Source organism: Canis aureus, chromosome 30 (genome assembly GCF_053574225.1).
Source record: "Canis aureus isolate CA01 chromosome 30, VMU_Caureus_v.1.0, whole genome shotgun sequence".
Classification (NCBI taxonomy): domain Eukaryota; kingdom Metazoa; phylum Chordata; class Mammalia; order Carnivora; family Canidae; genus Canis; species Canis aureus.
The window spans coordinates 17,265,726-17,291,186 of record NC_135640.1 but is presented as its reverse complement, the minus strand read 5'-3'; the positions used below and the strand labels follow the sequence as shown (position 1 = coordinate 17,291,186).

The following is a 25,461-nucleotide window of genomic DNA, read 5'->3' as shown; positions in this document are numbered from 1 at the left end:
CTAAAACTCTCAGTAGAAAAGATAGATGAGTATCTTTGGCTATTTAGAGAAAAGCTTCTAAAGTTAAAACAATGAAAATATACTCTTCAAGAATTCATTATGCTGCAATAAAAGGGAGGATAAACTTAGGAATCAAGATGATTAACAATCTCAAATGAAAATAGAGGAGTGGAAATGAAAATGAGACTGGTTAGACAGAGGTTACTTTCAAAGTTATATCTTTAGTTTTAAGTAGAATTCAATGTATTAATTCAATTTAGTATTAAAATGAGTATTAAAATTAGTAAGAAATTTCATAAATAAATGAAAACATTTGCATGGACAGCTGATCAGAAATCAATATTTATAATTAATTCAATTCTGCTTACTTCACAACTAAAAATGCAGATTATTAAAACAAACCCTCAAAAAAGCATATGACCACCTAAGGAAGTAGTACACCCAGAACTGGCATTACAAAAATAATAATTTGTACAATCAAACAAACCTTATCTCAACATACAGGATATAAGAAGAAAGAAAAATATTATAAAATAAAATTTGTAGCAAGAGCGATGAATGGTATTTAATATTCAAATAATATAGTTACAGAAAGGGGGTAGGGGAGAAGGAATAGAATAAAAACAATAATTTTAAAATTTATATCTTTTTCATGAGAAGAACATGAAAGTTTTCAGACTAAGAATCCTAGGCAGGACTGTTAAGAAGATGCACACACACACACACACAATATACACAAACATATACACACAATTTCTAGATTCTAAAACCAAAGAAGAAAGCTTACAAGCTTACACAAAGAGTTAATTAACTTACTTACAAAAAAAAAAGTAACATTAAACAGTATTAAATTTTACAGAAAAAAAACACATAATTAAAATTAAATACCTCACTTTTAAAAACTAATTGGCTATTAAATGTGTCTATAACACAAGTAATATTTTTTGATGGAAGTTGTATCATAAGAAATTTAAAATACCATCATTTAGAATACAATTCTATATTAATCCAACAAAATCAAGAATATTGTCAATAAAAATATGCTAAAAAGTCTTTCTTATTGAGGACAGAAAGAAAACTTTTCATTTTGACACTACTGGTGGGGGATGCAAGACTATAAAAACTTCATCAATCCATCAAAACTGAGTGGGGAAAAAAAAAACTGAGTGGGGAAAATAAAACTAATAAATAGAAACTCAGATGATAAAAAAAATTATTTTTATCAGTTACCACCATATACATAAGTGATGAAATCCTACTAAAAGACTAGCAAAAGCACACAAGTTTAGATTAGATCTATTAGAAATAAAAAGAATTTGATGAAACTACCATAAAATTACATCATCTCTCAGAATTTGAGACAAGAAAAAAGCATGAAATACTCAAATCACACTATGAATGTTCATTTAATATATATATATAAAACTCTAACTTTCAAATACACATCCTTTTCATATGCTAAAACCTCATGTAGTCACAAGGAAAATCTTAATTTCTAAAACTATTACAAATCATGTTTTTTAAACAGTACATTGAAACTAAAAATCAACAATTTAAAAAATGCAACATCTTAGGAAGTATACCAGAATACATTGAAACTAAAAATCTACAATTTAAAAAATGCAACATCTTAGAAAGTATACCAGAAAAAAAAAAAAAAATCTTTTAAACAGTAAAAGAAAAATGAAGTCAAATCCCAAACAAAGATGAAAACCCACAGCCCAAAATGACTGGAAACTCACTAAGTGATGAATTCAAGTATAAAAAGAGCAACAATAAACACCCAAAAAAACTAGAAAGGTGGAAATAATAAATACAAAAGCAAAAATTAATAAATTAGAAGATAAACGGAACTTATAAAGGCAACAAAGAACTGAATTTTGGAAAAACCAGTAAAATAGATCAACATCTGGCAAACATTAATGAGAACAAAACAAAACAATCAGGAATAAGAAAGAAATTGATCTACATAGATTTAAGAAAAAACATCAGACCTATACATACACACACACACATCTAAATGAAATCAACTTGAAATCTATAAGCATTTTTAAAACTGACTCCAGAAGAGGTAGAAAACCTAAAAGCTTAATAGTCAAAATTTGGAAAACTTATCTAAAATGTGCTCTAGATAAATGGTCAGCCTGCCATTGCCATATTCACCAAATGTTCAAAGTATTAAGTACTTAGGTTGAACGATAGAAAATGGCTAAATACCACCAATTTTGAATGATTTAACTTAGTCCTATACTAAACTATTCCAAAAGCAAAGGAAAACCTAAAAAAGCTTTCTAATGAACCTTATGAGCTGACCTCACCTTGATAGCCCATATGCACATAACAAACTATGTAACCAATCTCATTTAAGAATAAAGACACTAAATTCCAGGTTAAAGTTTACTATATTGAATTTGGATGCATCATGACTACAGAAAGCAATAGAACGTAACGGTTAAGAGAAGGTGCTCATAAGTCTCATGACCCTGAGTTTAAATTCCACGCCCAACACATAACAGCAATGAAATGTTCCTTTAGTTCTTCTAATACTGTTTCCTCAACCACCACATGCCGAGGGAAATAAAAAAAAAAAAAATAGTGCTCACCTAATAATAATGTGCTTGGAAAGACTAAGTGAATACAAAGTTTTGAAAACTCTATGCACAATTAGTTAACATAGGTATATATAACATATTCCAAATGTTATCTATTACAATTGTTTTTATTTTTGACAAATTATCACATCAATCATTGCAAAAGGAAAAAAGAAAAAGACATTTGATAAAGAATCAACATCTAAATCTGATTTCAAAACAAATTTTAAAACTTAGGACTATAAGGAAATCTCCATATCATAATGAAGCAATGCGCAACAGACACTAACACTAATCCTAGCAGTATTCTGTAATCTTAACTAAAGCAATAAAAAAATGAAAAAAAAAAAAAGAAGTATTAACAAGGAATAGGTCAGAATGATAATTACTTGCAAATGACACAAACTATAATACATAGAATATTTTAAAAATCAACAGAATATTTATTAAAACTAACGAGACTTCATTAAGGCAACTGGATACAATGTCAGTATACAAATCAAAATAGGTGAGAAAGAAAAGGAATAAGGAAATACGTAGCTGAATCCCTGCCTCTTTGCCCAAACCAAGTCTTAGGCTAATAACAACATAATCAACTATTTAGTACTAAAGAATATCCCTTTTATGTGATGTTTACAGTGATTTACATAACATTCACTGTCCTTTGAAATGCTATACTGTATTTTTCACAACTATAAATGATACCTAAATTAGAAAATATTACATAATTTAACTAAAAACTTTACCCTGGATGCAGCTTCTAATGTTTTCCAAGTTTTGCTTAAACTCTTAAATTAGCTGATCTGTGACATCCTTCCCACCTGATCCCCAAATGTAATTAAGTGAAAGTTGTCTGTTGATCCATAAAATTCATTCTGCCTCCATCCTCTAGTATTTCTTTTATTGTCCTCCCTGTCCAGAAATAAATGCATGCTTGGCTCCACTAAAACACTCAGATCCAAAAGAGTTGTTCCTGTCTAATCATACTAACTTTAAGGCTTTAAAGGAAGATTCAGAGGCAATTAACGATTTGTGCAAGGTCACAGAAAGGTGATTTAGGTCCAATCCACACTTCACTACACAGCGTATATTCCAACAGTAGTCCATGGTTTCTCAATAATTAAATCCTGAGATTCAGTTAGGAAACTAAATTACTGCATTTGCATTCCTTTTAGAAAACATTCACTCATTATTTCACTCATCAAATATTTACTGAAACCTATTATGTGCAAGACACCATTATTCTAAGCTCTATAATGAAACAAAATAGGCAAAATACCTAGCCTTATAAACCTTATATTTTACCCAACTCAGAAAGATATGTTTAATGTAAATAGTACCCAGCTCACTTCACTCTGTACATCAGTTTGGTCCCTAGTAGGAAGCCTTCTATTGGTGCCCTAAGGAATCCTCATTTGGGACCTGAGGCTATACATAGGTACCAAATTTTTGAGATCTAAGGATGCTACACTTAGGTAAATATAAAGTACAAATGTTGAACCTACATGTTCATGAAACCACCTGGGTGGCTCAGTGGTGGAGTATCTACCTTTGGCTCAGGTTGTGATCCCAGGGGCCTGGGATGAAGTCCCACATCCGGCTCCCCTCAGGGAGCCTGCTTCTCCCTCTGCCTCTCTGTGTCTCTCATGCATAAATAAATAAATAAAATCTTAAAGAAAAAGAAGAAGATACATGTTCAAGACTAAGATTATGGACAGGATTTAATGGTAGCTAATCTGCCACCAACTCCACCTAACCTGTATCACCTAAACCTCAGAAAAGCAGCTTTCTGCAGTTTTATTACATCTCATAACTTCCCGCCATGACCAAACTTCAACAACCAAGCAAAGAACACATCAGAGGAAAAGACAGCCAAGCCAGCCCCTTGGCTTATACCATGGCAAGCTACTTTGCAGGTGAACAAAAGACCTATGAAAGAAAGCTTTGTGTTGTGCTGCTTAAATAAATAAATAAATAAATAAATAAATAAATAAATAATAAAGTCAAAAATCATTCTTACTAATCATCGTTCTGGAAAAAAAAATTTTGAAAATATAATAAACTTCCAACCTCCAGAATAAAACTACATACATAAAACTAATACATATGTGCATTCACACGCATAATTTTAAGGAGAGCAGAAAATAGGCTAAATTTTGATTATGCAGATGCACTAACACTTCTTGTTTTTATAATAATTCATAAAGTTTCTAAGTGAAAACAAAGAGTTTCACTTTTGTTTCTTCTAAAGTATGAAGTTCACTTCCTAGTTACTAGCTTGTAGTCCGCTTCCTAGTTACTAATCTGGTGAATTTAAGCCTATGAATTTATCTGTAATGGATGGTTTAAAGTACTTATACCTAAATAAACATTTTTAAACAGTTCTGAGTAACAAATAGTACATCACTGAAAAAAGTAAATAAACACATTGTTTCTTTTCAAAAACCCCATAAATACCATTATGGAAGTATAAAAATAAATGCATAATAAAAATTGCTCCAATAAAAATTCCCCAGTATCCCAAAAGATCTGACACATACACTAACAATAGCATCATAATAGTAATATTTTGGATCAACAACTATTCCCTTTGTGTAAGGAGGGGACTCATGAAGCTGGGAAACTGGATTTGATGGCCAAGATCATCTTTAGTAATTTGATTCGAGAACCTACGATTTTATGCATAAACCTCTGAACCAGGCAGATCTGCATTATCTGATTCGACACTAGAAAAAGTCAACTTTAAAAAAAAAAAAAAAACCCTCACAAACTTCTTACCATTGCTCAGGCTTAAAAGACGTGAAAAGTAGGAGCCACATTTCCCACTTTCAAACAATAATCAGGCTTTAATATTCAACACTGTGAAGAGAGCTATAAACAAAAAATGATACCAAACCTATTAAATCCTGCTTAGCATACATATGAACACAAGATCCTGCTCTAAGTATTAACACTTTATCACATACTTAACATCAAAAACTAAAGTTTAAGATATTCAAAATAGAATACAAGGAGTAGATAATAAACTATTCTAAACTCCCATTAGTAAACCTAGAATCCTTTCACTGCAAATAAATCGCAGTCTGCAACAACCTTCTGAATTTGCCAGGAGCAGTTAACTTACACAAGAGTTCCAAAGACAACTTTCCCAAAGTGCCTAAAATAACAATGCACTATCCTTGCTTTCCAAAATTCTTGAGCATCTTCAATTACCTCAAGTACTATCTAGAATTCTAAAAATAATCTCAAAGCAAAAACTTAGCAGTGAGTAGACAGACCGTCCCCTCTAGGACAGCAGGCCTCGTTCTGAAACCAAGCACAGGTAGGATACAAACTACGCCAAAACTACCACAGGGTGGGGCATTCATTACTCGCTCAGATAAGCCAAACACAGCTTTGGTTGCTGCTCCCAGTAAACCCCTAGTGACTCCCCAAATTTCAACACGACTAAAGCAATGTTTTCCTTTTGCCCAAAATGCTTTTCACAGAATGCCAAAAAAAAAAGTCATAGCCAACACTTCAAGATAGGGTGCAAGCCATGATAATGCACTTGAGATTCTGGAAACCAAATCTCCAATAAAATGAATGTCAAAGATCTGAAGCTGCACACAGATTTTTTTATTTTATTTTATTTTTTTACTTACGTGGCCATTTGAATGTGTGACTGAGGCAAGAGTCAAGGGTGAAGGATGGAATAAGGTCAAACTTAGCAGACAAAAGATCCCTGGAATAAACATGGCCAGAAAGGTCTCCTTTCGAAGGGGCAGGGTGTATGTTCAGAGAGAAAGAAAAAAAAAAGAAAAGAAAAGAAAAGAAAGAAAGAAAGAGAAAAAAGGGAAAAGAAGAACAAACCAAATCGTCTACTTTCTAACACCAGAGTCCACCTGGTAACCGTACCTGCCCCGCCAAGCAGGCAACTCCATTCTAGTAGCGATCCCGTCTGCAAAATAGCAGGCCTGGAAGGCTCCCACCTTCGACATAAGAGAGTGTTCAGGAAGGATGACAACCGGCTGCCTTTTTTTTTTTTTTTTTTTCAAAAAAGGAAGGAGGTGAATAAAGTTTAATTCCGAAGCCCCGTAAGGAGCGTAGCAACGTGAGGGTCGCTCCCAGTACGCAGCGGGCACTGTCGGCTGCAGGAGAGCGATCGGCAAGACGGAAGCGGGTCGAGACCCACCAGGTCCCCCCACTCCCCACGCTGGGCGCGACGCCCCGAAGGCGCGGGCGGGCAAGCCCGGGGCGGCGCAGGGGGAGGCCGGGAGCGGGGAGGAGCGGGGAGGAGCGGGGAGGAGCGGGGCCCGGCCGCGCCGGCTCCGTGCTCCGGGCTCCGGGCTCCGTGCTCCGGGCTCCGTGCTCGCCTCACCTTCTGCGCCGCGCTCTGCTGCAGCACGTTCTGCTCCACGGTCATGGCCCCCGCGGCGCCGGCGGCGACTCGGGCGGCGGCGGGCGGGTCCTCGCGCCCCCGCCGGCCCTGGCAGCCGCGCTCCGCCGAGCTCCGGGGAGCGGCGCGGACCGCCGGGGAGGACAGCGCCCCCGCCAGCCAGGCGCGAAGGCGATGGCGGCCGGCGTGCGCGGGCACCGCGGGCTGGCGGCGAGGCGCGGACGGCGAGGGCCACGGCGGCAGCCCCACGACTCCGCGCGGCCCGCCTCAGCGCGGCTGCTGCGCCGCGGCCGGGGCCATGGGCGGGGGCGCGCGGGGGCGGGCGGGGGCGGGCGGGGGCGCGGGGGTGGGGGGCGAGCAAGCCGGGCCGCGTCACGCGCGCGCTCCCTGGCCGGCGCCTCGCGGGCCACCGCGGGGAAGGGGGAGCGGACGGAGGGAGCGGCGGGCCGGAATGGCGCTCTTCTCCTCGCGGCCCGGCTCCACCTCCCCTCCCCTCCCCCACCCGCCGTCACCGCCCCCGCCCGGCGGCTCCGCCCCCGCCGAGCCCCGCCCGCCGGCCGCCCTAACCCTAGATTGTGACCCGCGGGGCGGCCCCGCCCCCGGCCCGGCCCCGCCCCCGGCCCGGCCCCGCCCCCAGCCGGGCCCAGCCCCGCCCCGCCCTGCGCGTTCCCGGGGGGGGGGGCGAGGGCGCGCCCCGCGGGCTCGGGCTCGGGCTCGGGCTCGGGCTCGGCCTCGGAGCCGCCCCTGCGGCAGGTTGCGCGGTCGCGCCCTTGGCTGCGCGAGGCTCGGAGCCCGGACCGCCCGGATCGCCGGCTTTCCGAACTCCTCCGAGACAGAACCTTTAAAGCCCCTTGAGCCCGGTAACGTCCCGAACCCCGGCTCCTTTCTGGGTCCCCGGTCCTCCCCCCTCGCCTTTCTAGGAATTTCACGAGCAGTAAACTTGCCCGGAGGGAAGAAGTCAAGTGTGACTTCAGCAAAGGGCTGTCAGAAGTCCTGAGGCTGGAATGTACTTTCCTCCGTAACTGATCGTTACACAAATGAGTATTGATATTCTCCGTCTGCTTCATTCACGCAAACAGGTACCTACCAGTCGTTGCGAGGCTCTGGAGAAAGAAGGGTTATTTCCTGAAGATTTGATAAAAATGAAATACGGTCTATACAACAGACAAAAGTATCACTGCCCGGGGGGTGCATAATCCGATATACCACTTGTCAAACAATTAGCGATGAACCTTCCTGCGTGGAAAACTTGACCGTATATGGAATTGAAAGAAAAACTTGACATCGAGAAGGCGATCTCTGCTCCCAAAAAAACCTTGAGCTTCGCGAGCTCATCTGGGGATAGGAGGTGAGGGTGTGGCAATGAGAGGGACAGAATAATCAGTCCATCTTGTCGTAAATGCATTACACACCTATGCAAATCCGGGTATAATTTTTAATCTGATGGCAAGAAAAGCAAGCTTAGTGAATGATCACTGAGATATTATCCGGTTTTATATAATAATCATGGATCATAGTGATCCTTAAGGCTTTGTAACAAATCTGTGCACTTCGCAGCCGTCCTTGCTTCACACCTCAGATATTTTCAATCAGCATTTGAGATCCTTCCCTGGAGTCTTCATATGTATTTGATTTTGACATATTACGAACTTAATTCTATTGATATCCTATGTTTTCACCGGAGGAATTTGAAAAGTTGTGAAGTGGTTGGAAACACAGAATTTTAGGAATAATGCAATAGCTCTCCTAGAATGCACAATTCTGTTGTGAGAACACTGAGACTCAAAGGAGGCTACTTGCCAAAGAAAGCAAACTAGAGCCCATTTTACCTCATTTACAGACCGAAGTTCTGTCCAACATCATATTCATGTTTCTATTATGGATTAAAAAAAATAAAAAAGAACTCTATCCAGTTCATGACATTTGAATATAAGAAAGTTAAATTTAACATAAAAAATGTAGTACTAGGATTTTAAAAAGATACTGCCACATACTAAACTTTAGTTTTGTTTTTCTGAGTTAAATTGTTAGTTCCACAGAAAATGTTATTTTACCAGTGGTTACTAGATAATTATTAAATAAATGTTTTTATAGGATAGTCATATTTGCCCACTTTGATCATTTATTTCCAGCTTACCTCTAGTGGTTTCCTACTGAAATTTTTAAAACCTTAACTGTTTTGTATGAGGAGAAAGTTTCAAGTGTCCTTTTAGGTATTCTTTTCTAGAAAGCATACTAGAATGAACAGAGGATGGAAATGTGAAAATTTGAGATAAATTTGCACACATGACACACTGCCAGATATCCTAATTCATTTTAGCAATTTGTCCCAATGTTCAGTTTTTTCTGTTCATGAATAAGCCTTAATTTAAATATGATTGTTGGAAGTATATAACCTCAGGATATTATTTAATAATTCCTAAATTGTACTGCTCTGGATTGTTGACACTCGGGTAAACAGTTAAACGGACAGATTTCATTAAAATTAAAAATTTAGGGGCCTCTGGTGGCTCAGTTCATTAAGCCTCTGCCTTGGACTCAGGTCATGGTAATGGGATAGAGCCCTGGTAGGGCTCCTGGCTCAGCGAGGAGTCTGCTTCTTCCTCTGCCCCTCCCCCTACTTGTGCAAGCTCTCTCTTTCAAATAAATAAAATCTTTCTTAAAAAAAAATAAATTAAAAATTTAGTTCTTAACGCCAAGTCCATTTTTCTATGTGGGATCAAAATAATGTTTCCAACGATATTCAGTATTGTGCCTTGTGTGAACCAGGGAAATTGGTATTCATTCTATCTCGACTATTTATTTCTCTTTGTTTAGACTGAGTTTGAAAATCCATTTCTGAACACCAAAAGTCTAATATACTGCCAAAGCACATTTGTAAGCCAGAGTAAGAAATAAGCATTCAATTCACAGTGTAGATTTGAACAATTTCCTTTGCAAAAGAATGGTTCTTAACTCTCCTCTTGAAGAGGATCAGAATTATTTTCCTCCCTTAGGTATATTGACACTCTAGGATGATTTTATTTCCACCAATAAGGTAACCATAAACAATCATTGAAAGAGGAGGTTTCGATGATGTCACGATGGAACCATTCACTGATAAGGCGCTCATAAATTAGAACCTGTATGAGTACTATCTGCCTCATACATGTACAACACAATGCTTATTGAATTAAAGGGGCAGTCATGAAGGAGAGAAGACAAGTTTATGCTTTTGTAGGGCATGGCTACCTCTAACTTCTCACTCTAACTGGACAGCTCTGTAGTCCTGGCAGCCACATTGTTTATCTGACAAAGCATATCAATATTGGTATCTCCAGCTATCAGCAATACCTCAGACCCTGAGAATCTCCAGATGTTGCTTCTTTGCTCAGAGTATTCATTTTCTAGAGCAGTCATAACAAAACAGCACAGACCAGGTGGCTTAAACAAGAGAAATATATTCTCTCACAGTTGAGAAGGCTGGAAGTCAAAGATTGAGGGGCCAGCAGGTTTGGTTTCTCCTGCAGCCTCTCTCCTGGGCTTGCAGATGCCATCCTCTCGCTGCCTCTTCTTATATTGCTGATCCTCTGTGCACACAGTTCCCTGATGTCCTTTTTTTATAAGGTCATACTGGAGTAGGGCCCCATTCTAACAGCCTCATCTTAATCACCTCGTAAAGAATTTATCTCCAGGGATGCCTGGGTGGCTCAGTGGTTAAAGCATCTGCCTTTGACTCAGGTTGTGATCCTGGAGTCCTGGGATCAAGTCCCACATTGAGCTCCCTGCATGGAGCCTGCATCTCCCTCTGCCTGTCTCTCTTTTTGTGTCTCTCATGAATAAATAAATAAATAAAATCTTTAAAAAAATAATTTAAAAAGGAATTCATCTCCAAATGCAGTTATATTCTAAGGTACCAGAGATTGGGACTTCAACATGTGAATTTTGGGGGAACACAGTTTGGCCCATGGCAGTCATATTCAATGTACTTTGATTAATCCTATACTTCATACCAATGTACTATCAAATACTCCTTTTCCTGCCCCATCCCATAACCTCTTAGATTAGTAAGAGATGCATTAAAACATTCAAGAATAGTGCCTCCACATTTTCTGTCAATATTCATACTTCTAGTAGGAATAGTTTTGGGGAAAAAGTTCTGTGAATTGAAAAAGGAATCCAATCTAATGTGAACTATTTCTTTGCAAGATCTACCTTGAAAGTCAGGTCTATATGGAGAAAAAGCTGTACTTTATCAACTGCGAGCCAGCACAAAAGCACAGATTTCTTGCATGAATCACTTGTTCCCCTTACTTTGAGCAAGCCCAGAAGTGTACTCTGACACCGAAAATGACTTAAAGTTCCCAGACTCTTCCTCACTTCTTACCTTCTGCTTCCATAGTGGTAGGCATACATTTCCCTGACGGTATCCTATAATGTGCATGGACAGAGAAAAGTATGTAGTCAAAAGTGATTAACGTCACTTCTTAAGACCTCTGTCCCACAGGGGATAGAGTACATGATTCAGAGCACATGATTGCTACATACACACAAATCCCAAAGAACAACCCAGAGACAGATAGGTCTGTAATCTTGGGCAAATTGCTTAAACCTTCTGCATAATCCTAGCCTATTTGCTTTTAGTACATTCCTTGTACGTCATTGCTTGCTCTGAATCACAGAAAGGACTATCCTTGCATGTCCCATGCTCTCAGGTAAGCTGGCTTCCAAATAGATTTGGCATAGGTAAGGTAATGGAAGGTCAGAGAAAAAGAGAAGCCAGGGTGTTTCTCTTTCTCCTTCTCCCTCTCCCCCTGGATGGCTTCTCCTTAGGCTATAGCTCTTTGGTGGGTCCAGCTCTCACCAATTCTGGCCTATTCTGGTTCAACTTCCTCCTGGTTGAGGCAGGTCCCTGGGCTCGGTAAATCTTACCGCCTCTCCTTCCATCACTCCTCCAAATTAAGAGTCATAAAGATTTCTTGCTGTTGCCAAACTAGTTTAATTCATTGTCTCTCTTTGGCTTCTTAGTTCTTTCATTACCTAAATAGCTAATTCTTTGGATTAAGTATCCCTTGATTTAAATATTTAGGAAGTATTCTGTTTTTCTGACATGACCTTTACTGACTTATGTTCTCTGGGTCAATTCTGTCATCTCTAAAATGAGAGTAATAATATAGGGCTATTTTGATGATTAAATGATTAAGTACATATAAAGTATTCAAAGCACCATATAAGGCACAAAGTGAGTGCATAATAAATATAAGCAAGTTCTTGCTTTTATTATTATTATTATTATTATTATTATTATTATTATTATTATTATTAGGTTTTCCTTGTGACCTGTATATTGAGAAGTTAAAACCTTTAGGTGAAAAAAAAAAAAAAAACCCATTAGGTGAGCACCAAAGAGAATTAGTCAGCTGGAGTAGAATATATTCTTAGTTTAGAAAAACAAGACCTGAAGCAGAGTTAAGTAAGGTCAGTTTACAAAATCTTGCAGTCTAAGAAAAGACTGTTTCATTGCTGTTTCTGTAATAATTTCACATCAAATCATATACAGAAGAACTTGTATAGTTATTCCTAGGCAGTTACTTTACCACTAGTTTCAGACCTTTGGTGATTATTTGTGTTTTTTCTTGGAGAGTAGAAGAGACACAAAGATCATATGTGAATGCCTTTAATTTTTAAAAATACATACTAGAGTTAGGACAAATCAAAAATTTGTTTTTGGATGAGAAAAGTTATTAGCAAGTAGAAACAAACATAAAAAGGAAAAAACTTAAATATTAGGCAGAGATGCTATTCATTTTTGGATTCTACACAATGACATTTACTGAATGGGTGCTCAATAAGTGTAATTGAAATGAATTTATAAACAAAAATGAAAACAAATTTTTAAAATCTCCTTTCACACTTTTCAGGCTTTCAGAAAATGTTTTTAGTATATTTAGTAAATCTGATATCATTTTATAAAATGAGATATGTAAACAATAATCTATTGTCTCAACATTAGTTTGGTCGGTTTTTCATCAAGAACAACATGTGGTATTTTTTTTTATGTGAAGGTTAGTTAAATGGTACTATTCAAATGTATCATAGCTTTCAGTTCAGGTTATCATATTCTAAACATCCATAATAGTATGGAAATACTGACTTGGAATAAATGCTATATAACTATAAATAGGGCAGCATATTTTAAAAATAGATTTTATTGCTTTCAACTTCAGAACCTTTGCTCCAAGACCGGCCATACTGTCAGGTCAGTTGAAATGGTTGTTCTAGGTTTTCCCTTTTGAGGGAATACAGGAAACAGTCTACGATATTTTAGAGTCAAGAACTACTTTTTGTATACTTACTATGTGCCAAGACCCATGCTAAGCACTTCATACTTCAAACAACCTAATCTTTTAATAACCACATGCAATTGGAGCTAGTGTACTCTTTTCATAGAGTAGAAGCTGTGGCTTATTAAGTGAATTGCTCAAGGACACACAACCAAAACATATTAAGCCAGTGTGAACCCAGGTAGGAGGTCTGTCTAACTTCAAGGGTTCTGCATTTAAACCCCCTACACTGTGGATCAGCCATTTTCCAAGTGTGGTTGATAGATTTGATAGATTTCTGGAGATATTCAAAACCCTGTCAGGGGGCTGGCAAGAACCTGTCTTCTCTTCTCTTCTCTTCTCTTCTCTTCTCTTCTCTTCTCTTCTCTTCTCTTCTTCTCTTCTCTTCTCTTCCCTTCTCTCTCTTTTCCAACTATATATATATATATATATATATATTATATTGGAAAATATATGTGTGTATTATGTACATATGTATATATATGCATATCTGTATATATATGTATATATACACAGATTTTCCTCTTATGCTTCAACCCAAACAGTGTATGGTAACAGACAGAATCAGAAGCAGCTTAGAGAAGTCTGTTGTCCTCTATTAGACCAAACATTAGAGATTTGCAAAAATATAAAACAGTCTCATTCTTCTCACTAATCCTTTTTGTTTTGAAAAATATAGTTATTGTCATAAAAGTAATATTTACATTAAAATGTAATGGCCCTCTTGGTTTTACATAAAATAATAAATAATATGTTGGAAAATTCTCAGTTTTAACTTCTGAAACTATAAAGAGTAATAGATGTAACTTACAGACATAAAATCTCATTGAAGTCCTCAGTAATTTTTAAGAGTGTAAAGCAGTCCTAGGATCAAAAATGTTGAGACTCACTGCTTTAGATTTCCATTGTCATCAGTCATTTTGAAAGAACTAGCAATAAAACTGATCTGACAGTTCTTTATGTCTCTCAGTTTTCATGTATTACTATTGTGATCCTTCAAGAAATTGAAGTGGAACTAAACTGAATCAAAATTTCTTCCTTAAAAAAAAAAATTTTCCTTATCCAAGTACCATTCAAAAACAAGTTTATCTCTAGGTTTAGAAATTACCATGTAAAAAAAAAAAAAAAAGAAATTACCATATAGAAAAGTAGAGCCCTAGAAAGGTATGGATGAAAAAAATGAAGGATCTGTTTGTTGTTGAAAGGATCAAAGATGAATTATTGGAAAGTGGAATGTAAATGGTAAAAGACAATTCAGATGCATATTTTTATAAGTTAATATAATACATTGGTAGTAATGAAATGATGGTAATTCAGAATTGGCTTCAGGAGATAACCATAGTGCTATTTAATAAATATAATTTTATTGCACTAATATATTTTATTACCATATTATGTATGTGTTATATCAAAATAAATATAATAGCTGCACATTTAAGTGTTCTACTATGTATAAGTCACTTGAATATACAACGTGTCTCTCACTATGTTATGAGACAATGCAGGACATAGTCTATACTCATTTTACAAATGTAGAAACCTAATCTCAGAGTGGTTGGGTGACTTGCCAGTAGTACACAGCAAGTATACAGTTGTGTTAAAACTTGTAACTAGCATAATATGTCAGCAAATATTTATTGATTTAAAAAAATAAAGACATCAGGCCTTTTAACTCCTAGTCCAGTGTCTTAGCTCAGGGTAGTGTATTTTATGTAACCCTGCCTAATTTGCCAACGCTATTCAAAATGAGTTCAAAAAGGTACATTGTGGGTATTCGTTTAGCACTTACTTATGCAGATCTTTGTCAGGAAAGCAATAACAGATAAAGATGATATGCATTCTTTTATTAAGATCTCATACTTAATCCTCAAATTTATTCTTTTTCCCATCTTCAAAGAGTAAGTGATGTAATATGTTTTTCACATGGCATGTTAGGATTAACTTCCAAAAAACAGAAACACACATGAGTTTCACTGGAATTTTGAAAGTATGATCATTTGCCAAATAAATGGGAGTTTAATATACGTCTTGTTTATGACAAATCCACTTAGGACAAACCAATGATCCCACCCTATCAGCTCTTTAGAATTTCAGTACCATGGACAAAACAGGAAAAAAAATCTCTACCCCCCAAAAGCTTATAGCCTGATGGGGAGTCAGCTACAAACACAGTGTCATAGTGTACAAGGTAATGAGGAAACTAGGAATAGGATTAACCTAACTCTTGCTAAATATACTAAATAAGATGGTCTTTACTCTGACACAGTTCACAATCTGATGAGAAAATCAGGAATACAGATAACGGAACACTAGATGTTAGTAAGTACAAATTCCTGGAAGTCAGAGGAAGGAGAAATAGACTCAGTTTGAAAAAATAAAGGTTTCACAGAGGTGACATTTGATATAGGCATTGTAGAAAAAGAATGAAGTAGAATTGACAGCAGAATCTTCAGGTCCCAGCCTACTAAAAACTTAACCTTTCCTTTATCTTTGCCTCACAAAAACTTGAAGTTAAGGATCATTAAACTGTGCTTTTTTTTTTTTTTTTTGATCCAGTTTACCTGTGTGTGATGAAAAGGAAATCCTGTTGACAGAGTTTCTACAACAATTAGGCTTGTGAGTTTGGAATATGGACAGCGGTCAGGGATACCCTCAAGAATGGCAGTCATACTTCTTGAACATTGCAGACCCCTCCTTTCACTTATATGGAATCATCCACAGCTGTATATATTGAATAGCAAATTATGGGAAGATAGGAAGTCTCCAAAACCATTTTGTGTCATCTCCTTCTTTATGTAACTAGTGCCCAATGTGGCCATACACTTGGCCATTAAATTATCTTACTGCTATGTTTTAAAATTTCCTGAGTTTAGGGGCACCTGGGTAGCTCAGTTGGTTAAGCATCTGATGCTTGATCTCAGCTCAGGTCTTGATCTCAGGGTCATGAGATCAAGTCCCATGTTGGGCTCCATGCTGGGTGGGGAGTCACTTTTATTGGAGTTCAATTTGCCAACATATAGCATAACACCCAGTGCTCATCCCATCAAGTGCCCTCCTCAGTGCCTGTCACCCAGTCACCCCCACCCCCCGCCCACCTCCCTTTCCACCACCCCCTGTTCGTTTTGGGGAGCCACTTTTAAAGTAAAATAAAATTCCCTAATTTTATTTCAAGTCTTTCTTGAAACTCTTATCTGCTCCACATTTTTTATCAACAATATAATCAAACTAAGCCTATTTCTTGAAAATGCCAAAATTCTGTATTGGATGTATTAGGGGTTATGTTTTGGGGTAAAGGCAGCCTATGTTTGGGCAATTGACCATTATGTCTTGGTGAGAGGTAGGGTCCCACATATTGCCACAGAAACAAAAAATGCCAGATACTTGCTCTCTCAGAGCCACAGAATGAACTCTGCCAATCAGATGCTCCCCAAGGCCCCCCCTAGCTAGTGAGACAAAGAGAAAGACAATTTAGAAATCTTTCTAATGATGGGAGTGGTGGGAGAATGGGAAGGTGGTGGTAGTGAAAGCTTCATGAGTGGTGTCTAGTATCAAGTCAAGGACATAGCAACACACTGCACTGGCTTGAAAGTCATCTCTCTCTCTCTCTCTTTTTTTTAAAGATTTTATTTATTTATTCATGGGAGACATGGAGAGAGAGAGAGAGAGAGAGAGAGAGAGGCAGAGGGAGAAGCAGGCTCCATGCAGGGAGCCTGATGTGGGACTCGATCCTGGGACTTTGGGATCACGACCTGAGTTGAAGGCAGATGCTCAACCACTGAGCCACCCAGTCATCCCGAAGGTCATCTCTTTAAGTAGGGTCCTAGCCTCCCCCACAGCTTAGTTCCTATGCATTTTCCATGCGGAATCCTCTCTGCTTCCTATTATTCTGTCAGCTGCCAACTAGGTTTCCGACACACCTTTTTCTTAAAGGCAGAATTGATTTCTGTTACTTATAACAAGGAACCCTGACTGGCCCAGTTTTTCTAAGTAACAGAATGTATAATGTAATTGCATCTTGTAGCACTTCTAATTGGGAAATTTCTATGAGAAGTGCATTTTAAGAATTTCCTAACAATTGTGAAGTGACAGGCGATGGCATCCCAAAGGAAGGATGTCTTTATGGTTGAATATGAAGAAAGATAAATTAATTTGAATAGGTCACATGCACTCCCACACCCAAGGGCATAAACTTTCCCTAGACTTTGGAATTCCAGTGCTTGCTAATTATACCCAAGACATAGCTGGTTAATAGATGCAACCCATTCTGCAGTTGGGAACAGTCATAGGAAGGAATAAAACTAGAAGATGGAAAGGACAGTTTCTTAGCAGGATAGAACATAAAAAGAACCACGGTACTGCAAGAAGGAATTCATCTGCTAATTAATTCATTCAAAGAATATTCAAGGAATGTTTGTAGTCTAAGTGAAGGAAAACACAAAGAGAACCAAAGATGAGCCCAGCTCTCACGAAGTGTATGAAAACAGACATGTAAAAACATCATGACACAAAGCTGTCTAGTTACCTATGATATTCCATAAGCTTGTACATTTGTTTTCTATACTGCATAATAAATTAGCACAAACTCAGTGGCTTAAAATAACTCATTTGTATTATCTCACACTTCCTGTGAGCGAAGAGTCTAGGCTGGTTTCCGGGGCCCTCTGCTCTGGGTCTCACACAGCTGCAAGCAAGGAGTTACCAAGACTTGGGTCTCCACTGGGCTTGAGGTCCTCTACCAGGCTTCTGTGGCTGTTAGCAGAAGCCATTTCCGTGCAGCTGTAGCAGTGCTATCAATTTTCTTCTTCGAGACCGGCAGGAAAGAGAGAGGCTCTAGCGGTCTCTAACAGGGCCCGTGTGATTAGGTCTGGTGGTTGACAGAGTGGAAGGGGGCTGGGGATGGGTGACATAGATAAAGAGAGAAAAAAAAAAAGCCCATATACTTTCAAAGCATTTCACTAGATTGAAGACACTGGTAAAAATCTGCAGTGTGCACTAGGTTCTTCCAACATTCAGTGGGGGCAATTCTGTACTACACTGATTTCATCAAATCTCATCTAATCCACATTCTATTTTTATGTACCACTTTAGGTCTGCAATTTGTTTTCTTGGTCATTTAAAACACAGAGTTCTTACAGAACTGGCTGGTACACTGGGACTTTTGTCCTAAAGACCTAGGAAATAACTATCCCTTATAAAATTCTAGCCTTCTTATTACTCCCACTTCTGATATTTGTCTGAACGGTTAACAGGATGGCAAAGAATTTTGTTTGCAAGTATTTATACTCTAAAGACTCTAAACAATATGCTTCATAGTAAGATGTTAATTTTTTATCAAAGATAAGCAAAAGAAAAATAGAAGCAGACTTATATACCAATGACTACAAATTTGGACGTGAAAAGGATTTTACTTTACTCTTGAAATTTGTATTTTGTTCAAAATCATATAGCTAAACAAAAGTTTTAAGAACAGTCATTTTAATTTTCTAACTAGCTTTATTGTTTGTTCAACTTGGATCAAAATTAATGTGGAAAATATTTTGAATTGACTGCAGGGATCTCACACACACACACACACACACACACACACACACACACATCAAAAAGCTTCATATTTGAGAAACCCCAACTTACAGTTAGTAACATTGGAACAGTAAAATAGTTTCCATCTTACTTTAGATAGAATTTACCCAGTACAAGTACTTTGCTGTTTAAATATTTATTAATGTGTTTAAATATTAAAAAGAAAACCTCTCTGATACTAGACGTGCACTACAACAAATTGAAATTGGTTTCTGAATTTCAATATTGATATTCTCTTTGGGAACAACTGAGGAAAAGAAAACAATGACAAAAAGTTGCACTTAGGGATGTTCTCAAAGCCAAAACTAAGATATATAAGCTATATTTAGATTGATAACTAAAAATCCAGGGCATTGTATATATTCTTTTTCCTGAACTCAGCTAAATAAAAACTCAGTACACTTTCTCATTCTTAAACAAGGGGGTGGAGGAATGCAAGTAAAATGTACATGGTTGGGAATTATTGTCTACTCTCTGGAGGTATAAAGATTTTTCAGATATCTTGTTTTTATTTTTTGATATTTTGGTCCTTTCTGAATGTAAAGTTGGCATTTGAGAGAGTATATTCTGCTGATATTTTGTGACACAAGCAGCATTTTTTGGATTTACAAAGGTAAATAGTTTTCTTTCATATTCTGGAAAAAATAGCATGTTAACAGTTGCTCATTTTCTACATGTTAATCTGTTTTTTTAACTAATTCTGTTCTTAAGGTGATAAACAGATTTTTTTCCTCTTCTTTTTGTATCTTGATGAATAACCAGCCAGTGCCTTAAATTTAATCATAAATGTGACTCATACAACGAATACGAATAAATCACAAGGCTAGAAATAGATTTTTTTTTCCATTTCGCCACAATTGAAAAAGAATTCTAACAATCTCAAAGTTTTAATTCAGGTCTATGCTAATTCCAGGGTTTAAGTGATCTGTTCTGCATTAGTTTATTGCCTTAACATAGGCTGTTCTCATTTTTAAAAGATAGTGATAATTTTTCACAATAGTCTTGTGCTGTGAGGCATTCCATTTTAGTGACATACATTCAAACACAAATGTATGTCCTCTTTTTTAGGATGGGAATTAATTTAGGAGTCTTTCTTATTGCTTATCAATTTTTCCTGGCATCCTAACCATATTTTTAAAGTTTAAATTGATTTTGTGACATAAGGGAAATAATGCCCTTCTGTTTGATACTACATTAGATCACTAATGACACTTCTAGAAGACAGCTACCAGCTAAGTATCATATGTTATACATATATATGCCAATTTTACAAACACTCTGATAATGGGGAGGTTAAGTTTATTTTCTTAATAAGTCGGCATTTAGCTAGGGATGCATGGAATTATTCTCAATTAAGAACAATTCTATTTGTCAACAGAATAGAGATTTTCATGAAATGTTTCTTTAATTGGGATTCAGAGTTTTTTTTTAATTTTTTTGAGACTTTAGAGAGCCATTTCAAACTTTATGAAGTAGTTGAAAATCACACATCTATCCTGTAATACACTATTGATGTTAGTTCTGACTAAACTATTAAGGTTGTATAGTTACCCAAGACACTTTATAAATAGAATACAAGAGTGGGAAGAAAAAAAAGCCTGTGACATACGAACTCTTCTCAAGCAGAATTATGCCTTAAGGCAGACTTTACACCTACACTACTTTTCTTTCATCAAAGTCTGTTGTCACTTAAGTTTGGAGATAAACACTCAAGTGAATATTCATACAAAGATTCAAAGGATATTTACATTATCCAGGCAGTGGGTGAGGTTTAAGAGTAAATAAGGACAACTGTCCTTGCTCTCAAATAGTATATTTTCTATTAGAGATAAAACACAGGTAAATGCAAAGTGAGGATAAGTGCAACAAAATGAATATGTCCAGGGTAACAAAGGCTTATGGGAAACAAATCCTTTCCCAGTAGAAGAGATCAGTGCAGTGGACTGAATGTTCGCGTCCCTCAGTAAAATTCTTATGTTGTATATCCTAATCCTCCTTGTAATAGTATTAGGAAGTGGGGGACTTTGGGAAGTGATTAGGTCCTGAGGGCAGAGCCTTCATGAATGAACTAATCCTCACGAATGGATTAGTGCTCATATAAAAGAGAGCTCTCACCCTCTTTCAACCATAGGATAGATACAATAAGTCAGCAATCTGAACCCAGAAGAAGGCTATTCTCAGAACCTGACCCTGCTGTCACTCTGATCTCGGACTGCTGGCATTGAGAACACTGATTAAATAAATATCTGTTTATGCCGTTCAGTCTACAATTCATTGTGACAGCAGCCAAAACAGACTAAGATAGTAAAGTCTTCATAACAGCAGTGACACAAATTATACCCTCAAATGGATGTAAGTGCCCCCAGCTGAATGGACAGAACAGCACAAGCAAAGGCATAGAAAGTTGAAGCATCAGGTGCCTTCTGGGAACCTGAAGAGTGCTGGTTGGCAGCATGAATGAGGGTAGGGGAAGGCTGGGAAGGCTGGTAGAACCCAGGTAATGTAGAGCCTTTCACCATGCAAAGAAGGTTGAGCTTGTAAGATGTTATGTTGTCTATTCCTTGTTTTCAATATTTTTAGAACTACTTCTAGAATTGGAGCTTCTTTCCCTAAGAAATATCATGTGGAAAGCTAATGTATAAAATTATATGTAAGTGAGGCCTCTCTGATTGAGTGTGAGGTGCCCAGAGTCATTGTGGTGATACAAAGACATTACAAAGTAATGTCTTCTGACATTACTTGACTATTTCAAATACTTGTGACATAAATACATACATTCAAAGAGCAGGCATCTTGTCTTTTGAACATTGAAGATGGTCTGTCCAATCAGCCTTTTGCCAGTCAGATAAAAGCTTTTATTCCTAGTTCTATAAAAAACCTGAAGAAGTACTACAAGAGAGGAGAATGTAGCCATATGGAGAAGGTGTCTATTGTTATTTTAGACATCTCCACCCCCACCGGGGAAGAGAACTGCTTTTGTTTGAAAAGGTCCTGAGAATGAGGCTGGATGCAGTGGCTAGTGAAGCCCAGCTAGGGAATGCATTACTCTTTTGAAGTCTCCAGTTTATGTTTTGCTTCAGTTATTGAAACGTGGGGTTGCAGTTGATGCTAGTAACGAAACAGTAGCTTGCTAGATACTGTGTGAAAGAAAGGAGGAAAGAAGAAAAAGGGGGGGGGGAGACTATTCGGATTGGGAAGGAAGCATTTGAGAAAGAAAAACATGAAGAGCCCTTATGTCTAGCGAAGATTTTGCTTAAGTTTTTGCACAGTGGTATGTGACATGACACATTGTCCTTTCCTCTGCAAAACCTTAGTAAATCATCCATTTCCCGTTACTGCTTCACAGACTTTTGAGTGTTTTTGTGAGACACACAACTGAAAACAGCTTCCAGGTAGATAAGGAGCCAAGGATGAGGCTGGCCAAGAAGCCTCCATGAGTGAGTTTTGGAAGATTGAGTGATTTATAGTTTATTCTGCAACTCACACCTTCCTCCCTTATTAGAAGATACATGTCACTTTAACTCACTGTTAAGGTTATGATGTTGATCAGGGTTATAATGGCATCTGATCCCAAATTTTTCCTGCTACTTGGATTCCAAGTCATAGCTGCTTTTACTTCTTCCTCTGCTGGGCTAGCAATTGGTACTAAATTCATATCAATTGTGGATAGCCATGAAGTAACCAAAAGTTATTTTGAATGTCAGTCCTTCAGATACTCTTTAGGAGCCATAAAATGTATCTATACCAAGAGCTGATTAGAATAATAACTAATAGGGATACTGGCTTATATTTTGCCTGGCCAGAAAAGTTTCAGCTTCTTAAAAAAAAAAAAGATTTTATTTATTTATTCATGAGAGACACAGAGAGAGAGGCAGAGACATAAGCAGAGGGAAAAGCAGGCTCCCTGTGGAGAGCCTGCTGTGGGACTCAATCCCAGGACCCCAGGATCATGCCCTGAGCCAAACGCAGACACTCAACCACTGAGCCTCCCAGGTGCCCCCAAAATCTCCTATCTTGACTGGGTTGAGAGTATCAGATGCCAGCCTAAGGACAAATGAAGAAGCAGCCACAAAAGGAGGAAGCTTAGCTCAGCTCCAGGGGGCTCTTCTTCAGAGCTTACATACATAACACCTTGCTATCAACCCTTCAGTGAAAACTAAAAGGGGCAAGGCTTTGGGATTGTTGTTTTTGTTTTTGTCGGGCCCATGAAAAGAAGAAACAACCAATGTGTCTGAAGAAGAAGGACCAACTCAACTTTTGATATATGGGGGTGACATGATTGTTAAAAACTCAGACTTAAAAACAAGTGCTTTTCAAACATGGATGAACCTACACATCACCTGGGAATCTTATAAAAAGTCAAACTCTGGTGAGCAAGACTGAATGGGAGTACAGGATCTGCATTTCTAATAATATTATTGGTGATACAATTCTGCTGGTCCAATGATCTCACTTTGGGTGACAAAATTCTGGAGTCAAATTGCCTGTGTTCAAGTCCTGTTCTGGGTTGCACCAAGCTATGGCCCTGGGTAATTTGATACCAACTATTTCCTCATCTGTAAAATGGGATAATACTATTACTTACATCCATCAGTTGTTGTAAAAGTTAAAAGTGTTAATATAAATAGCATAGAGAAGAGTGTCTGGCACATCGGTAGGTGTCAATAAATATTTGGTGAATGATAGCCAAGCTATGGAAACAACCTAGATGACTATCAGCAGATGAGTGGATAAAAAAGATCTGATATACATACACAATGGGAGAGCAAACTGTTGGTTACCAGAGGAGAGAGGTTGGGGTGGGAATATTGGTGATATTTAAGGGTACAAAGTTGTAACGAGTAGTGAATAAGCCATAGAGATATAACAGACAGTCTAATGAATATAGTCAATAATTCTGTACTATAATAATGTAATGTGATAAATATTGCTTCAATGGCAATCAAATTACAATACATAAATATGTCAAAGTAATAAACTGTACACTTTAAATTTACAAATGGTTACATGTGAAATTTATCAAATAAAAAATATTTGATGAATGAATTACTTAGCAGGATAGGAGGAGTAAAAGGGTCTGTGTATTTGAACCCAACTGTTTGACATCTTCCCAAAAAATTAATCTACTATAACTTGGTACCATTGGTTGTCTTTCAGTCAACTCTGTAGCATCCTAATTAGGAATCAAAAGAATAAAGTGAGAAGGCTCTATAGAAACTAGAGGAGGTTTTTTTGTTTGTTTGGTTTGGTTTGTTTTTTTTCCCACTTGGAGTGGAAAAGATGCAGATTTATATTTAAGAAAATCACTCTGAGAGCAGATAGGAGACAGACAGTGGGACTTGGACAAAATGAGGACTGGAGAGATAAGCTTATAGACTCATAACAAACTAGAGAAATGACAAAAAGCCCCTGCAATTAGGGCAGTGGAGAGAACTGGGGAGGGGGACAATACAAGCATGATTAAGGAGGTTGACTTGGCAAGACAAGGCAATAATTAGTGGGCACAACTGATGTTCAGAAAGAAATGTGGGAAAGACTCCCAATTTTCTAGCTTGGGTAAGAAGACAAATCTTGGGGACCATTTGCAGAGATACAAAGTAGAGGAAAAGGAAATACACCATAAAGGGGATGAATAAAGCAGGAGGAAAATAAGATGGCACTAAGATTGATTTTGGACATGATAGAAGTGGTTGTGGAGCTAAAATAATCATAGGCAATTAGCAATCCAGGCCTGGAGCAGAGGAGGCACACATGTTGACCAAACAGATTTGGCAGTCATCAGTATTTGTATATTAAGGCCTTGGAAGTCTACACAGGAAAGTAAGAGCTGTAAGAGGTGGACAAAAAATGGATATGATGGAGGAGACTGAGAAAGATGGGAGAGGTAGAAACAAAGTCAAAAAGGAGGTACAGAAGAAGGCTAGGGAGGAAGGTGCTTTTGTGATGACGGAATGGTCAACTGGGCCCAGTTTCACTAAACAACAGCTACTCTCCCAGAATTCGTGATTCCTGCAACACCCTTTTCATTGTGCCATATTTATTCTCTTCCACACTTTACAATATATTTTGTAACTTGGAAAATATATTTTGTTTAGGAACATAAGCATCTATGTATCTAAAGTGTTATGAAAGGCATGACAATAATCAACACCAAATTTAGGATAATTACCTCTGCAGAGGGTGGTGCAGTAATTGTCAGGAAGGAAGCACTCAGATTTCAACTGCATTGATAGTGTTTAATTCTTAAGCTAGATAACAGAATCATGGATTTAAGTTCCTGCATACTTAGATAATATAACAAATATTAAATAAATACCTTATAATGATAGAAACATGAAATTCACCCTGAAGTTTTTAAGGTCTTCTCAATTTGGGATCTCTGTCTCAACTATTTCCCACAATTCCTTACACTGCTCTCTTCTGAATCCATCTTTTCTCTACATCATCCAAAAAGGTCATTGTCAAGTACATTTCATTGCCTTCTTCCAGCCATAGTGCCCTCTGGCCAGACATGCGTCTCCATTTGGTTGGGTATTATTCTCCAAAATCTTTATAGCCCTTTAAGCTCAGAAACCCTTGTTGCTGATTT

General features: G+C 37.8%; 1 protein-coding gene and 2 long non-coding RNA genes across 6 annotated transcripts in view; 2 read left to right on the top strand and 1 right to left on the bottom strand.

Annotated features, from left to right (window-relative positions):
- USP25 (ubiquitin specific peptidase 25) overlaps positions 1 to 7,098 on the bottom strand; it is a 136,781-nt gene extending 129,683 nt beyond the window's left edge. For 2 of the 3 annotated variants that reach the window (XM_077878833.1, XM_077878834.1), the window contains exon 1: positions 6,952 to 7,098. In XM_077878833.1, the coding sequence (XP_077734959.1) occupies positions 6,952 to 6,996 (45 nt within the window). In that variant the 5' untranslated portion in view covers positions 6,997 to 7,098. The remainder of the gene's footprint in view (positions 1 to 6,951) is intronic. The other variant, XM_077878835.1, reaches the window with a different exon arrangement.
- Positions 6,630 to 25,461, top strand: part of LOC144301754 (uncharacterized) — a 100,003-nt gene continuing 81,171 nt past the window's right edge. The window contains exon 1 of one of the 2 annotated variants that reach the window (XR_013368534.1): positions 6,630 to 6,768. This is a non-coding gene — a long non-coding RNA (uncharacterized LOC144301754). The remainder of the gene's footprint in view (positions 6,769 to 25,461) is intronic. The other variant, XR_013368535.1, reaches the window with a different exon arrangement.
- LOC144301755 (uncharacterized) lies at positions 7,649 to 8,872 on the top strand. Its single transcript, XR_013368536.1, has 2 exons — positions 7,649 to 7,829; positions 8,049 to 8,872. It is a non-coding gene; the product is annotated as an uncharacterized LOC144301755 (long non-coding RNA).